General features: G+C 38.9%; 1 protein-coding gene across 3 annotated transcripts in view; it reads right to left on the minus strand.

Annotated features, from left to right (window-relative positions):
* CD53 (CD53 molecule) overlaps positions 1-18,267 on the minus strand; it is a 58,092-nt gene that overhangs the window by 29,177 nt on the left and 10,648 nt on the right. Inside the window, exons 2-8 of one of the 3 annotated variants that reach the window (XM_032361211.1) lie at positions 8,728-8,807; positions 7,092-7,268; positions 5,557-5,631; positions 4,945-5,040; positions 4,345-4,425; positions 3,170-3,253; positions 1,485-2,358 (exon numbers count right to left, since the gene is read on the minus strand). In XM_032361211.1, coding sequence (XP_032217102.1) covers positions 2,287-2,358; positions 3,170-3,253; positions 4,345-4,425; positions 4,945-5,040; positions 5,557-5,631; positions 7,092-7,268; positions 8,728-8,790 — 648 coding nt within the window. In that variant the 5' untranslated portion in view covers positions 8,791-8,807 and the 3' untranslated portion in view covers positions 1,485-2,286. Of the gene's footprint in view, positions 1-1,484; positions 2,359-3,169; positions 3,254-4,344; positions 4,426-4,944; positions 5,041-5,556; positions 5,632-7,091; positions 7,269-8,727; positions 8,808-18,267 lie in introns of those variants that run through there. The other 2 variants (XM_032361212.1, XM_032361213.1) reach the window with 2 other exon arrangements.

Raw genomic sequence — 18,267 nt, forward strand, 5'->3', positions numbered from 1 at the left:
AGTAGGTTAAAGCCTCTGCCTTCGGCTCAGGTCATGATCCCAGGGTCCTGGAATCGAGCCCTGCATCTGGCTCTTTGTTCTGCGGGGAGCCTGCTTCCTCCTCTCTCTCTCTCTGCCTACCTGCGATCTCTCTCTGTCAAATAAATAAATAAAATCTTAAAAAAACATTTTGAGCTGTATTGTGGTTATGGCACAATCTTTATTTTTTCTTTTTTCATTGTTTCCAACTTAGGCCAATAATTAATAGAGACAAATAAATAGCAATTAAAATAAAATGTAACAAGACCTGCGAAGTTTCTATGAGTGCATTATGGAGGTATTCACAAAAGACATTTTGTCAAGATTTAAATGGGGAGATGTGTGGAAAGCTCTTAGCACACTATCTCATACTTGTAAAGACCTCAATAGATGCTAAACTTAATACCAGGGAAACCTTCCTTAGGGCAGAGGAATTATCCAGAGTGATCATTGGCTGAATGGGAAAAATAAGTCTGTATAAATAAAGCTCAGAGAAACTAAATAAACTTCAATAGAACTAAAGTTGGGATAAAACATCAAGAACTGGAGGGCTAAGGGTGGGACAGATCATATAGGTCCTGGTAAACATAATAAGGAATCTGAATTTTATCCCAAGAGAAACATAGTATTGAAGGTTTCCCTAGAACTACCACTAAAATGACCAATTTTCCTTAAATGGAGGTGAAAGATCCCACACAAAACTTCAAGAACAAAACCCAATTCTTCTGTCCTTTTCTCTGCCTTCTCTACATTTGGTTCTGTATTTAGATATGTTCTGATTTTATGCCTTATTACATATGGTTATTAGACAATTTAATTTAGCTTATAGACAATCCAATTAAGCTTTTCCTGCCCAACAGACATGTGGCTGGCAACCTTTAAAATGCTCACTGCCCACCAGTGATTTCTGCTCTCTGGTAACCTCCCGACCCTGAGTGCGGGTTGAAATTTTTGACTCACTTCTAAGGAATATAATATGGCAGGATTGATGTGATGGCACTACTGAGTTAGATTGTAAAAGGATTGTGGCTTGTTTGGGGTGCTGTATTTCATGTTCTCTCTTGGATGTTTTGTAATGAGGGAAATCAACTGTGATGTCATAAGGCAACCCTGTGAAAGGTGGCAATTGGCAAAGAACTGAGGCCTACCAAGAGGCATATGAAAGATCTTGAAAGTATATCGCTTTCCAGTTGAGCCTTCAGATAAGTATAGCCCTGGTTTGACAGAGCTGATTGATTGATTGGTTGATTGTAGTCATGTGAGAGACTATGAACCAGAATCACTCAGCTAAGCTGCTCCCAGATTCGTCACTCACAAAATATGTAAGATAATAAGTACATGTTCTCAGTCCCTAAGTTTTGGAATAGCTTGTTATGCAACAATGGATAACTAATATATCCAGCTTGCTGACAGAGCAATCAGTCTGAGTCACAGAAAACATCTGAGATATAGGAATGAGAATGTAATGATTGAGGTCATAAGCTGTTTTATTTATTGAGGAGATAAAATAGTACATTAACAAAACCTTATTTGATAGAAAAATAATACCAGAACTCTTACGAATGTGATTATTAGCTAAACCACTAGAGATACCGGTCCTGCTAAGTTCTTCCATAGCTATGTAACTCAAAGGCTAAGAGACTGGCTGAAGTCAGGATACGAATCACTGGGCAGTTACTTCTAGAAAGACAGAAAGAATCAATAATGTCCTTTAATAATGAAGTTTCAAAGTTTCTCTTTGGAGAAAGAGTACTCTGTCATTCCTATAGTGAAGGCCCAGGCCCAGCCAAAAGGAAAAAGAGGGTTGTGACAATGATCCAAAGAGTCTGGCCCCAAAGGTCCCTTCAGCTTCTCTTTTGCTTGGCTTTGGAGAGTGGACTGGGTATGATTTAGAGGCTGGAGCCTTATTTGACAACAAGCAGATGCAAAAATTCAAGTCCCAAACCCATCCTTTGATCTTGAGCCATTAGTGCAGATTCTCTTGGCTTCTCATGTCCAAAAAATGCTCAGGTATTAGTGTCACCACCTTGAGGGACATAGCTGCCCCATAAATGGTGCCTGAGATGGGAAATTTCTGGTGCCTGAGATGGGAAATGTCTGGCTAATACCTTCTTTTCTGGTTTTATGATACAGGGACCAAAACAGGGAAAGGATGAGAAGGGGACAAAGACACCAGACCAAGAGATGACCATTTAAGGCTTCATGCTAATAACTGATTTTGGGTTTCCAAAGATGAAATAAGCCTCTCCAACACAAGGCAGTATCATGTCACAGCCCTAGGGCCTGGCTGGTTTTATCAATCTGGCAGTTCAAGGTCAGCGCAAAGGACATCCCCAACACCTGAGAAAAGAGTTGAGAAAATGTGAAGTCTTCATAGGAAGAGCCATCTCTCCCATACCCCTGGGATTAGCCCCAGAGAAAAAGAGTGTCCATCACACAGGAACCACCCTTCATGCCATTATTACCCAATTCCTTCTCTCTTCTCTCCTTTTGCTTTAGAATTGTAGTGGGGGTGATGGTGTCAGAACAGTAGAGGATAGAATGTTGGGACATCTTGGTCTCCTTAAGAAGTCACTTGTATAGTCAAGTACTGCACAAGTCAACACTTTGTGCAATGAGTCATCTCTCCCCGTGCCCTGAGATTCCTTAGTTTCCAAGCAGAGAAAAATTATTTCCCTCTGAGCTTCTTGATTACATCTTAGCTCTTCTGTGACATACCCAAAATACTTGGGTATAAAATTAGTAGAAATGTCACATAATAAAAAAGAACACAAAACTATCCCTAATTCACCCCTGACTTACCATGCTAAGCAGAGAAATTATGATTATGATTTTTATCATCAGCTCCTGCTTCCCATACAAGGCTACTCTATCACAAGCTTTTCCACACCAGCTCAGTGAATGATCAAAGTAGAGGTCTGCCTGATGATTTTTAATTTGACTACGAAGCACTCATATCTCTTAGTGTTAAGTTGACCAGATAGATTTTGCAGCATATTTTCTGAGCCTTAAATAGGTAATAACATCATTTGCTACCTGACTGGGGAAACTCACATTTACTGAGCATGTACTATGTATCTGGTACTGGTCTAAAACTTTACTTGACTTACCTAATTTAATCTTCACAATAGTCCCATGATTAAGTTCTTACCTGAATCACACAGACACAGATAGTGATGATTCCAATGTGTAGGAAGTTGGAGTGAAACCACAGTTTTGCTTGTGCATAACAACCCTAGAAAAAATTGCAAATACAAAGGATACCAGTATATTATTTGGCTTGATAAGGAACCTGATTTCAGAAGATTTCATATTTTACCTTATGACAAAAGACTTAGGCCATTTTTATTTTCTTTCTGTGTATGAAGAAACAGGCATAAAGCAGAGAATATTAAACTACAGACTTTTCTGGTCTTGTTATCATCATAGTAGCACCTAGATTTCTACATACAGAGTTAAAATGGCTCCTGAGAGGCATTTCAGCAATAGATGTCCTTATGTTCTTTAAACTTCCCCTGCTGACTTGGGACAAATAAATGGGGAGATAGCCTATGCAATTCTAGAGTTGGTTGCATTTCAGCTTCTGCTGAAACCTGAGTCTATCATAGCCCTACCAACCTCCAGGCCAGGGCTAGTTGGTGAGTATCTCAGTCTTTCTTCATAGACCTAAAAATTTCTGGAGATTTTCAAACAACCCTAAGGTGGATAACACCAGGTAACAGGAATTTAGGAACTTAACCTTGGAATATAATCTTGGCTTCTTCTCTCGCCCTAGTCTGGAGGTCTAACATAACACAATGAAAAAAAATAAATAAGCAGGCAGGTTGTTTCAATTTCAATAGTTCTACCAATTCTCTTTCCTACAACTCCAGACTCTTTTACTAATGATTCATTTTACCAAGAGGCTGGATGTTGCCATTTCCAAGGAAGAAAAGCAGAGAAACAGGAAAAGAGGAAGGTTTTCTACCTCAACTTTATAATTTTCACTTTCAACCAAAATACCTACTTCTTGCTCAAGAAAAATGTAGATATAATCCTCTGCCACTATCACATAAACTTTTCTCCTCTAATGTAATAGTTTAGGGTAGCAAGATTTGTGATGGCATCTCTAGTCTAATGAGCTTTTTCCTTTCTTTTCTTTTGTCTAGTTGTCTGGACAACTTTTGTCTAATTTGTCTAGTGACCTGGGATTTCTCCCTGGCCTCTATTTTATCCAAGGTTCCTTGTTTCTGGTTGGGAGGACTAAGTCCTGTATGACTAGAGTTTCTAAGATAATTGAAAGTTTAACCAAAGAGGCTAATAACAGAAAAGTTGCCAAAAAATTACCTGAACTTGTGGATTTGAGGGACAAGATGCTGGTGGGTGACCGCCCCAATCACTTGTGCCATTTACACCACAACATTGCAGCTAAAAGCCAAACCCCCAAAAAACATGATGGTTAGAAAGTTAACAGAAGGAAAACTGTAACTTGGAGAAAAGGTGGGCCCTTCAGATCTGACTGTAGTGGAAAATACAGAATTAGCTTAACTACTCTGGCTCCTTAGAACAAAATATTTTCAGATCCATTATACCATTTCATTCACATAAATCTCCTTCAAGTATAAAGGGCATGTTTAACTTATCCACATTTTACAGATGAAAAATTAAGTACACAGGGGATTCAGTCTGACATGTTTGGGTCTTCCTTAGATCTTAGTAGGGCTTAGACAGTGAGCCTACCTGAGAATGTGAAGGATGAGAGAATGTAGAGAACTTTGTACCAATCAGACAGATTCGTGTTTGTGACTACTAAACATTATTTTGGACCTAGGGGCTGCAGACCTTAGGTTCTGGACCTTTCAAGAAAGGAAGTTCCTTTAGCCTCCAGGCACTGAGGTTGGAAAATTAAGTCTGGGCTAAGCTGAGGAAGATTCCATCTATACTCACAAATGTCTGGATGGAATCCCATGTTGCTTTGGTGCTGTTGTTCGAGTGGTATTGCTGGATGCTCTCAGTCAGGCTTGTAGACACATAATTATTCAACTGGGTGAGACATATTCCAGCAGAGAAGACATTATAAAAAGCAGGTGAGTTCAAGGAACAAGCAATTTCTAAAAATGGCTGGTGGTTCCATTTGCTCCTCCCTTCCAAATGATCTCCTCAGAGCTAAGGAAGTGAGGAGCCGGAGTTTATATACAGGGCAAAGTGCTGAGACTGAAATAGCATTGCAGGAAGAAGTTCATAGTAGCCTCTTGTCTTTCCAGAACTCTGGTTTTTCAGAGGGAGACAATCAAAGCATGGGCTCTCTTAGGCATGGAGACAGACATTTTCTACTGCCAGACACATAGAGGGAAGGAAGTAGGTGGAGGATAAACTTGTTTTTACTTTTCTTCCTATTCATCCTTCAAAGCATGATTCAATTGCAATCTTTCATGAAATTCCGCCCCCCCCCCATTTACAGTTAATTTCTTTCTTCCATCCTTCCACTTTGCCTCTATCTCTATTACAGGACTTCTTCTCCCCCGTCAGAAATACAATAATTTATTCTTTATAGCTTACCTTCTGATCATACACGAAGAGCAGGATGGCCATGGTCACCTCAGCAAGGAGGATAATCAGCAGCAGGAAAAAGAACTGAGGCAAAGTAGAGACATGCTCATAGCACTGATCCTAGTTCTTCCCTCACTCCCACTGCACCCTGGGAGTATCCAGACATGTCTCCACACGTGTACAGAAGTTCCTATTTCTGCTTTCTCAGGCCTTCATAAGCCTTTTGTTTTGTGAGGGATATGTGTCATTCTTGTGCAATTAGACTCCAAGTCTTTAGAGGGCAGATCAGCTGTCTTCTAACTTTATTCTCCTCATTATGTGCCTATACAGCTCCATGCACATAATGAGTATGAAATATTATTTGTTGAATCAGTGAAGCAATTTTGGCATCAGCTTTTTGAAACAGTTGAGCAAAAGAGCAGTAAACTAAACTATATGTCTTTAGTTTGGGGTCTGGTCCCTTCTGCAAGATCAGGGCTATTTTGGGGTTGGGAGCAGGTGATGGTGGAAGTTGAGAGGAGCCCTGTACAGATGTGGAGAAGAGGTATTCTAATCACAGTCCTAATACTTGGTTACCTCTGGCTGTAGATGCTTACTCCCTTTATGCTAATTACACACAGCAGAAAACACATTGTCACTTATCCTGCTTTCCCTTTCTATCGCAACATTATTTTTAACTACTTAAACCTGTTTAATCTTTTCTCTATGTCTATCAGCTCCCATCTTTTGCCATTAATCTGGGAACTGAGAACAGGAACTTTTTATTCTATGTCTTGGTTTCAATTTAAGAGTTGACCCATAAGGGAAAGGAAATTAACCAAATAACCTAAGGAAGAACCAAGGTGACTTGGAACCCTTACTAAGGATGGAGTAGTACTGCTATATCAAGCACTGTTCTGGGTCCACTTAGAGATACAAGGAGCTCGTCTTTCATAGAGCTTACAGGTAAAACCTAAGCCTAAATGTACTCTTCAGGAGTCTTAACTGACAGGGAACAACAGAAAAGCTCTAGCATCTCTCAAGTTAGATCACAATGGCTACCACCTAGGGCCTCACTTAAGTTGGATCATCACACCGTCATGTATCCTGTGCGGATCTGAGATAGAGAAGCATCTTCTGTCATTTTAGGAGGGCCACAGTACTCAGAAGAATCTAGAGACTAGATTTTCCATCAGTTAATGACTCTGATTCAGATCCTAAAAATACATACTGATGTGAAAGCATTTAAGCAGATGGATAACACTTGATTTCAACCAGACATGAAGAAATAAAATGTCATAAAGGGAAATTATGACAAAGGCCATTATTAACACTGTACAACGAATCCCAAGGAAGATAGCAATGTCCTCTTCCACATATCCCTGGGACCCCAGACAGAAACAAAATACTATTGTTCTAGACAGATTTGGCCAGCTTAAAGTGCTAATCCTATGTTCCTATGATTTCCCTGTGCCCATAGGTTAGCTACCAAGGAACATCTTGCCTGGGACTTAAGGTATCATGTCTCTCTACTTAGGGTACCACATCTGCTGCAAGATACTTACTGACATAAGCAGGCACTTGTTCTCCTTGATGGAGCCCATGCAGCCCAGGAAGGCAACCACCATGATAATGGAGCCCACGATGACAAATGCATTGCCCAGTGTGAGGGAGGGGAACAGGCTGAAATTGTTGTGGACCAGGAGATAGATCCCAAAGCCCAAAATGCAGCAGCCACAGAACTGAAAGAAAGAATCCCACAACATTCTTGAATATCTGCTCACATTTTCACTTGAGATTAGGGTGGAGGGTGGGGTAACCATGTTATGGGTATTAAGGAGGGCACATGTTATGAGCACTGAGTCTTCTATGGAACTAATGTTGAATACTACATTAAAAACTTATGATGTACTATATGTCAGCTAATGAACATAATAAAAAAATTTTTTTAACTTTCCCACCAAAGAATCAAAAAAAAAAATCATATATTTCCATTGGCTCTATCAAGACTCTCATGAACAACCTCTTTTCCCAGCTTTCCCCTGCACCTAGAAAAGAAGTGATCCTACTTTCCTCCTGTGATGTCCCACTCATGCTTCATCTTACCCATATCAGATACCAGGGAAAGCTCGCTGGTATCTTCATGCTTCAGCTCTCCTACTCCTTGTTCCCACAACATTTTACACATGGTGTTCCCTTTGGAAAGCACAACAATGTAGAGGGGATGCCTGGTTGAGAACTTTCTCTTGCTAGGCAGAAAACTAGAGAGCCAAAACTTTTAAGAATCTTCTAATAGACACATGAGTGCAAACTGATCCTATATTTGAAATTCAATTGCTAAATTTGGTGCGGTGAAACCTTCCCAGAAAAGGTGATGTCCCTTTCAATCAGTTACTCATCCAAGGGATTAAGGGAGGGAGGGGAGCAGGAAAGTATTTATTCACAAAATAGAGAGTCTCAGGTTTCTCACCCATAGATGTCAGCAGTGAGCAGTAATAGCCTAAAGTCCCCAGAGAGAGGAAGAGCATGCCAATAGATCTGCACTGGATAAAGATGTGGTACATATACACAATGGAATATTATTCCATCAGAAAGAATGAATACCCACCATTTGCACTGACATGGATGGAACTGGAGAGGATTATGTTAAGCGAAAAAAGTCAAGCAGAGAAAGACAATTATCATATGGTTTCACTCGTATGTGGAACATGAGCAATAGCATGGAAGACCATAGGGGAAGGGAGGGAAAACTGAAGTGGTGGGGGGAATCAGAGAGGGAGATGAACCCTGAGACTATGGACTCCGGGAAACAACCTGAAGGTTTCAGAGGGCAGAGGTATGGGGAGATGGGGTAGCTGGGTGATGGGTATTAAGGAGAGCATGGGTTCTGATGCGCACTTGGTGTTATATGAGACTATTGGATCATTGAACATTACACCAAAAACTAATTTTGTACTATATGGTGGCTAACTGAACATAATTAAAAAAATATAACTGCATTGGTACTTTTCAATTTTACAGGCTTAGACAATGGCAAGATGGGAAGAGGGGAAATTATTACTCCCTTGTTTTAAGCTGGGTATGCCATTCAGACATGCATGGGTTGCTCTCCACACCAGGATGGATCTTCAGTAGAGGAGAGAGAAATAGAATGGAGCTGGGAGGAGATGAGCTCCACGTGCTCAGAAGAGGCACACTTACCCAAAAGAGCAGGTTGAAGAAAAACAGAACGTACTTCAGCAATTTCAAGCCACTCATGCCCATGCTGGGATATTCTTACCCTAAAAAGTGAAAGGAAAAAAAGAGGAAATAAGTTACCTGGCTCTGTAACGTGACACTGGTGAGCAGACAGTATAAATATTCAGAGTTCAAGATCTCTTGGGTTTGAGCTGTGAGTATCCTCTGGGAAGTTTCTCCAAACTCCCTGTTTTCCCCGTCTCTGAACCAAGGTACCAATTGGTTTATCTTGGACACTCACTTTTGCTCCAATTCGCAAGCCAAGAATACTTATCACTGAATTAAGCACTGTAGAGGAAAGCAATAGAGTTGCTTTTGGAGGAGTGAGTCACAGTAACACAAACTAGGCCAGTGCTCAGAGAAAAGTGCTTGGGCATTTACTCAAGAAAGCAGGCTAGGGGTCAGGAATTAATCAGCTGTGGAGGTCAGTGACTTGATCAACCAGTTCCTTAAATGCCCTGAGATGTATATATACTACATTTGGTTTATAAAACTCTCCACATGAAAGTGGGAGGAACATACATATGTATGATTCATTCTTCTACTGAAGAAACATTTATGATGTTTTTTATTCTAGATACTGTGGGAGATATAACTGTGACTAAGCAGTAGCTATCTTCCAGGAGATGTCAATCTTATAGTAGAGATAAAACTAGCTATCAAATATCCAATGGAGAAATGAAGAGATAGCAATGAGAGCTTGATTTAAAAAAATATATATAATTTCATTTTCTCAGCAAGGTATTAATGTGCAAACTCTCACCCTCAATTCTAGAGATCTGAATACACAATTTTGAATTTTCTCTCAGACACAATTTGGCTTTATAGAGTAACTCGTATTTTAAAATCACACATAAGCCTGCTATATATAAAGCAGAATGCTATTTTATTGGCGTTTTTTCCCATTAGAACTATGCCTTTTCTAGTAAATAGATTGCTTACACAATCTATCGCCTGTACTCTCTTAATAGTATCAAGCTATCCAGAAATCAGATGGTCTTGAGGGATAGGTCATCTAGGCTATTAATAAGCCTGATGAGCTATTTGTATTCCACAATAAAATAATCTCTGTTGTAAAGACCAAATATATATATTTATCTCATATTATTTTGTCCTTCTCCTTCCCTTTCCCCTTCTTGTCTTGACCCTCAGTATTATTCTTAATTCTTCATCAATATTTTAGCCAAGTTAAAGTAAAATTGATTATATTATAAGTGTGTTTGTATATACTTGGGAAGTTAATATGATGACTTACTACATAGGCTTTGAGGTCAGACTTGAATTCAACTCTCACATATGCCACTAAAGAGCTCCATGAGATTTGGAAATTTACTTAACATTTCTAGTCACAATTTATTCCTATGTAAAATGAGGGGTAATACTTACACCTCCTAGGGTGGATGTGAAAATGAAATGATCTTACAACAGAGACTGATATACCACTGTACTCAGTAAATGGAACCCATGATTATTTTGTCTTAAAGAAACTCTCTGGGGAGGGAGAAATGGAAGTACACTATAAAGTTCTACTATGCAGTGTGGTAATGTTATTTGAAGATAGACTGTGATGAATTTAAGATGTACAGTATACACTATAAGGCAGCCTCTAAAATAGCAAAATGGGGAATTAATAAGTCACCAAAGGATAAATAAATGAAACTTAAAAAAATAGGCCAGCAAAGGAGATAAAAAAAAATTTTAAATACTGGATTAGTTGAAAGAAGCATGAAAAAAAAAAAAAAGAGGAAAAGGAAACTGCTACGGTCTGAATGTTTGTGTCCCCACAACATTTACAGGTTGAAATCCTAATGCCCATGATGGTGTAGCGACATAAGGTTTTGGGACGCAGTTAGATCATGAGGGTGGAACTCTCCTAAATGGGATTAGAGATCTTATAAAAGAGACCCCAGAGAGCTTCCTAGCTCCTTCCATCCTGTGAGGACACAACAAGAAGTCTGCAACCCAAAAGAGTGGTTTCACCTGACCACATTAGCATCGTGATCTTAGATTTCCAGCCTCCAGAACTGTGAAAAATATATTTCTGTTGTTTATAAATTACCCAGTCTTTAGTATATTGTGCAGCAACCTGCACAGACTAGGACAAAAACAAAGAACAGATGGGGAAAACAGAAAACAAATAGAAAGATGGGACAAAGAGAAAACAAATATGCTCAATTCTAACCATATTAATAGCAAGTAAATGAAATGGTCTAAGTACTCCAGGTATGCCCCAAGATAGCCAATTGGGTGAAAGAATATTCAGTAATGAATTATCAGAAAAAGAAGAAAACAATCCCACTTAAAAATAGCATGAAAAAAAAAATTCTTAGGAGTAAGTTTAACCAAAGTGGTAAAAGATCTAGACACTGAAAACCAGACATTAATGAAAGAAATGTAAGAAGACACAAATAAATGGAAAGATATTCCATGCTTCTGGATTGAAAAAATATTGTTAAAGTGTCTGTGCTACCCAAAGTGATCCACAGATTAAATGCAATATATGTAAACATTTCAGTGGCATTTTTCACATATACAGAATAAACTATCCTAAAATTTATGTAGGATCATAGAAGACCCTGAATAGCCAAAGGTATCTTGAGGAAGAAAAACAAAACTAGAAACATTATACTTCCTGATTTCAAATTATATTACAAAGCTGTCCTAATCAAAATAATATGACATTAGCATAAGAACAAACACATAAACCAATAGAACAGAATAGGATGCCCAGAAATAAATCCATGCATCTATGGTTAATTTATTTATAGCAAAGGGGCCAAGAATTATGATGGGGAAAAGACAGTTTCTTCAATAAATGGTGTTGGGAAAAGTGGTCAAGCACAAGCAAATGAATGAAATAAAAACACTATCTTATACCAGTCACAAAAATAAAATCAAAATGGATTATAGACTTGATATAATAGTGATTTGAAGGGGACACATGTACCTCAATGTTTATAGCAGCAATATCCACAGTAGTCAAAATGCAGAAAGATCCTAAATGTCCATCAACAGATGAATGGATAAAGAAAATATGGGAGAGCCATACAATGGAATATTACTCAGCCATCAAAAAGAATGAAATCTTACTATTTGCAACGATGTGGATGGAACCAGAGGATATTATGCTAAGTGATATAAGTCAGTTGGAGAAAGACAAAAATTTCACCTATATATGGAATTTAAGAAACAAAACAGATGAGTATAGGTGAAGGGAAAAAAAATAAAATAGGATAAAAACAGAGAGGGAGGCAAACCATGAAAGATGCTGAACTCCAGGAAACAAACTGAGGGTTGCTGGAGGGGAAGTGAGTGGGGGGATAGGATCATTCGGGGTTGAGCATTAAGGAGGGCACTTGATGTAATGAGCTCTAGGTGTTATATGCAACTGAAGAATGACTAAATTCTATACCTGAAATTAATGCACTATATGTTACTTAATTGAATTTAAATAAAAAATTTAAAAATGGATTATAGACTTGAATGTAAGACTTGAAACCACAAAATTCCTGGAAGAAAACATAAAGTGTAAGCATCTTGACATTGGCCTTGGCAAGAATTTCTTGGATATAACACCAAAAACAAATGAAACAAATGCAAAGATAAATAGGTGGGTCTGCACAGCAAAGGAAACCATCAACAAAATGAACAGGCAACCTATTTAGTGGGAGAAAATATTTGCAACATATATCTTATAAGAGATTAATATCCACAATATATAAAGAACTCATGCAATTCAATAACAAGAAGCAAAAACAAATATATGATTTACAAATGGGCAGGGGAAGTGAATAGACATTTTTCCAAAAAAATTCATACAAGTGGACAGCAGGTATAAAAAAGATGCTCAACATTACTAATCACCAAGATGGAAAATGCAAGTCAAAACTGCAATGAGATATCACCTCATACCTGTTAGGAAGGTTATCAGCAAAAAGCTACAACAAGTGGTGAGAGGATATGGAGAAAGACAGCCTTCATGCACCATTGGTGGGACTGTAAAATGGTTACAGGCACTATGGAAAACAGTATGGAGGTTTCTCAAAAAATTAAAAATAGAACTATTCTACAACTCAGCAATTCCACTTCTGGGCCTATATCCAAAGGAAAGGAAATCATGGTCTCAAAGAGATATCTGCACCCCCATGTTTATTGTAACATTACTTACATAGCCAAGACATGGAAACAACATATGCCCATTGACATTTCAATTTTTAAAAAATGTGGTATAGGGTGCCTGGGTGGCTCAGTTGGTTGGGCATCTGTTCATTGCTCTGGTTGTGTTACTGGGATCCTGAGACTGAGTCCCGCATTGGTCTCCTCACTCAGCGGGCAACTTGCTTCTCCCTCTGCCTGCTGCTCCCCCTGCTGCACTCTCTCTCTCTCTGACAAATAAATAAATAAAATCTTTTAAAAATTTAGTATAAATATACAAAAGAGTATTATTAAGCCATGAGAAACAAGGAAATCCTACCATTTGTGACAACCTAGATGGACCTTGAGGGAATTCTCTCAAAATTCAGAAGACAAATAATCCCATTTGAAAATGGACAAAAGAGGGGCACTTGGGTGGCTCAGCTGGTTAAGCGACTGCCTTCTGCTCAGGTCATGATCCTGGAGTCCTGGGATCAAGTCCCACGTCAGGCTCCCAGCTCCATGGGGCATCTGCTTCTCCCTCTGACCTCCCCACTCATGCTCTCTCACTCTCTCTCTCTAATAAATCAATAAAAAAAATCTTTAAAAAAAAAAGAAAATGGACAAAAGAATAAAAAGAACAAAAGATCTGAATAGATAGTTCACCAAAGAAGATACACAGATGAAAAATATGTAAATGAAAAATAACTCTACTTCATTAATCATTAGGGAAATGTAAATTAAAACCAAAATGAGATACTGCTGTCTCCCTCCTAGAGTGGCTAAAATTAGAAAAAAAAAAAAGACAAAAATTGACCATACCAGGGGTTGATGAAGATGTGGCTAGTGAGAGTGTAAAATGGTATATCCACTTTGAAAAACATTTTGCCAGTTTTGTGAAAAGTTAAACATATACTTACATGATTTAGCCATTCCACTCGAAGGTATTTATCAAGAGAACAAAAAGCATATGACCATACAAAGACTTGTACAGGAATGTTCATTGCAGTTTTATTTGTAATAGCCCAAAGCTGAAAACAGCCAAAAGGGCCATCAACAGATAAATGGAAAAACAAACGGTGATATACCTATCAAATGGTATACTACTCAGGAATAAAAAGAAGTGAACTGCTGTTATACAACACAGCATAGATGAATCTCAAAATAAGTATGGTGGATGAACAAAGCTAGACAAAGAAAAGACCACATAGTGTATGATTCCAGGTATATAAAATTTTAGAGATGAAATGAAAACTAATATATAGCAACAGAAAGCAAATCAATGATTGGGGATTGAGGCAGAGGAAAGCAGTGGTGGTGGCGGGGGTTAGGTAATTAAAAGGAGAGTAGAGACAGGCAGGAGAAAGGGATTACAACAGACCATGACTGATCTTTTGGAAGTGATGAATGGTTGTTATCTTGATGTAGTGATGGTTTTATGTATGTATGTGTACATCAAAAAGTCCTATCTAATTTGCCCCTGTCCATCTCTCCAAATTCATGGCAATATACTCTGGCTTATAGTTTATTTTTAAAATTTTTTAAATTTATAAAAGCACTTTAGATATGCATGACATATGTACATACTAATATATACAACTCAATGAGTTTGGGATAAGTGTACACTCATGAAACCATCACTAGTATCCAAACCATAGACATACCTATTATTTCTTGAAGTTTCATTCCATCCCATTATTATTATTATTTTTATTTTTTGTGGTAGTAATACCAAATATAAGATCTACCCCCTTAGCAAATTTTGAATGTACAATACTGTATTGTTAGCTGTAGTCACTATATTGTAGAGTATATTTCCAGAACTTACTTATTTTGGGTAACTAAAACTTTGTGCCCTTTGACCATCACCTCCCTATTCACCTCTCTCCCAACCACCATTTGACCCTACGCTTTCATGAGTTTGACTATCTTATATTCCACATGTAAGTGACACCACACAGTATCTGTCTTCCTCTGTTGTGCTTATTTCACTTAGCATCATGTCTTCCAGGTCCATCTATGATGTCACATGAAAACAGAATTCGAAAAATAAATGACTCCATGAAACATTCCAGTGTCAGTGAGGGCATGGAGAAAGAGAGGGGGGACTAGAAGATATATTTGAGCAAACCCTAACTGAGAACTTCCCTTATCTGGGGAATGAAACAAGCATGTATGTCCTAGAGGCAGAGAGGACCCCTCCTAAGATCAAGAAGAGCAGACTTGAGGCGCCTCGGTGTCTCAGTGGGTTAAAGCCTCTGCCTTTGGCTCAGGTCATGACTCAGGGTCCTGGGATTGAGCCCCGCATTGGGTTCTCTGCTCAGCGGTGAGCCTGCTTCCCCTTCCCTCTCTCTCTCTCTCTCTCTGTATACTTATAATCTCTGTCAAATAAATAAATAAAATCTTAAAAAAAAAAAAAAGAAGAGCAGACTGACCCAAGGCATGTAATAATAAAATTCACAGGTCTTAGAACCAAGGAAACCACCTTAAGGGCAGTTAGAGGGGAGAGATTCCTTACATACAGAGGGAGGAACATCAGAATAATGTCAGACCTGTCCACAGAGACCTGGCAAGCCAGAAAGGGCTGGCAAGACATATTCAGGGTACTAATGAGAATAACATGCATCCATGAACACTTTATCAGGCAAGGCTGTCATTCAGAATAGGCAGAGAGATAAAGAGCTTCCAGGGCCAGCAGAAACTGAAAGAATATGAGACCAGTAAGCTGGCCCTGCAAGAAATATTAAGGGGGTTCTATAGAAGGATAAAGACCCTAAGAGTGATATAGAACAGAAGTTTACAGAGACAATCTACAAAAACAAGGACTTCACAGGCAACATGATAACAATAAAATCATATCTTTCAATAATCACTCTCAACACAAACAGCCAAAATGCTCCCATGAAATGGCACAGGGTTGCAGACTGGATAAAAAGATAGGACCCATCCATGTGCTGTCTTAAAGAGACTAATTTTGAACCTAAAGATACATCCAGACTGAAACTGAAGGGATAGAGAACAATTTTTCATAACAATGGACCTCAAAAGAAAGCTGGGGTAGCAATTTTCATGTCAGACAAATTAGATTTTAAGCTAGGGACCATAGTTAGATAAGGACACTATATCATGCTTAAAGGGTCTATCCAACAAGATGATCTAACAACTGTAAATATCTATGCCCCCAACATGGGAGCAGCCAACTACATAAGCCAACTGTTAACCAAATAAAGAGACAATTGATAATAATATGTTAGTAGTAGGACACCTCAGCTCTCCATTCAGCAACAGACAGATCATCTAAGCAGAAAATCAACAAAGAAGAGCTTTGAATGGCATATTCGACCAGATGGGCCTCATAGATAAATATAGAACATTCTACTCTAAAGCAACAGGATACTCATTCTTCTTGAGTGCACATGGAACTTCCTCCAGAATAGACCACATACTGGGTCACAAATCAGGTCTCAACCTATAACAAAAGACTGAGATTATTCCCTGCATATTCTCAGACCACAATGCTATGAAGCTGGAATTCAATCATAAGAAAAAAATTGGGGGGCGCCTGGGTGGCTCAGTGGGTTGAGCCTCTGCCTTTGGCTCAGGTCATGATCTCAGGGTCCTGGGGTCGAGGCCTGCTTTGGACTCTCTGCTTAGCAGGGAGCCTGCTTCCACCTCTCTCTCTGCCTGCCTCTCTGCCTACTTGTGATATCTGTCAAATAAATGGGTAAAATTAACAAAACAGGAAACAACATGTGTTGGAGAGGATGTGGAGAAAGGGGAACCCTCTTACACTGTTGGTGGGAATGCAAGTTGGTGCAGCCTCTTTGGAGAACAGTGTGGAGATTCCTCAAGAAATTAAAAATAGAACTTTCCTATGACCCTGCCATTGCACTCCTGGGTATTTACCCCAAAGATACAGATGTAGTGAAAAGAAGGGCCATCTGTACCCCAATGTTTATAGCAGCAATGGCCACGGTCGCCAAACTGTGGAAAGAACCAAGATGCCCTTCAACGGACGAATGGATAAGGAAGATGTGGTCCATATACACTATGGAGTATTATGCCTCCATCAGAAAGGATGAATACCCAACTTTTGTAGCAACATGGACAGGACTGGAAGAGATTATGCTGAGTGAAATAAGTCAAGCAGAGAGAGTCAATTATCATATGGTTTCACTTATTTGTGGAGCATAACAAATATCATGGAGGACAGGGGTGTTAGGAGAAGGGAGTTGGGGTAAATTGGAAGGGGAGGTGAATCATGAGAGACTATGGACTCTGAAAAACAATCTGAGGGGTTTGAAGTGGTGGGGGGGTGGGAGGTTGGGGTACCAGTGGTGGGTATTAGAAGGGCACGGATTGCATGGAGCACTGGGTGTGGTGAAAAAATAATGAATACTGTTTTTCTGAAAATAAATTAATAATAAAAAAAATCTTTAAAAAAATTTGGAAGAAATTCACACACTTGGAAGCTAAAGATCATCCTGCTTTAGAATGTTTGGGTCAGGGGTGCCTGGGTGGTTCAGTCAGTCAGACAGTTGCCTTTGGTTCGGGTCATGATCAGGGTTCTGGGATCGAGCCCCACATCAGGCTCCCTGCTCAGTGGAGAGCCTGCTTCTCCCTCTCCCTTTGCCTGCTGCTCTGCCTACTTGTACTCTCTATCTCTGTGTCAAATAAATAAAAATCACTTTAAAAATCTTCTAAAAAAGAATGTTTGGGTCAACCAGGAAATCAAAGACAAACTTAAACAATTCATGGACACCACAGAGAATGAAAACACATTGGTCCAAAACCTATGGGATACTGCAAAGGTAGTCTTAGGAGGAAAATACATAGCCATCCAAGACTCAGTCAAAAAAATAGAAAGATTCTGAATTCACCAACTAACTTTACACCTCAAAGAACTGGAGAAAAAAACAACACATTAAGCCTAACCCACACACAAGAAGGGAAATAATTAAGATTGGAGCAGAGCTCAATGAATTAGAAATCAGAAACACAGTAGAACAGATTAAGGAAACAAGAAGCTTGTTCTTTGAAAGAATTAGTAAGATTGATAAACCTCTAGCCAGACTTATCCAAAAGAAAAGAGAAAGGACCCAAATTAATAAAATTATGAATGAAAGGAGAAAGGTCATGACTAACACCAAGGAAATAGAAACAGTTATCAGAAATTGTTATCAACAACTATATGTTAATAAATTAAGCAACCTGTGGGAAATGGATGCCTTCCTATAAACCTATAAACTACCAAGACTGAAACAAGAAGAAATTGACAAACTGAATATAGACCAATAACCAGTAATGAGATTGATGAATCAGTTATTCATCAGTTGCCTATAACACTCAGTGCTCATCAGATCACATGCC

This window comes from Mustela erminea, chromosome 10 (assembly GCF_009829155.1).
Source record: "Mustela erminea isolate mMusErm1 chromosome 10, mMusErm1.Pri, whole genome shotgun sequence".
In the NCBI taxonomy this organism is placed as follows: Eukaryota; Metazoa; Chordata; class Mammalia; order Carnivora; family Mustelidae; genus Mustela; species Mustela erminea.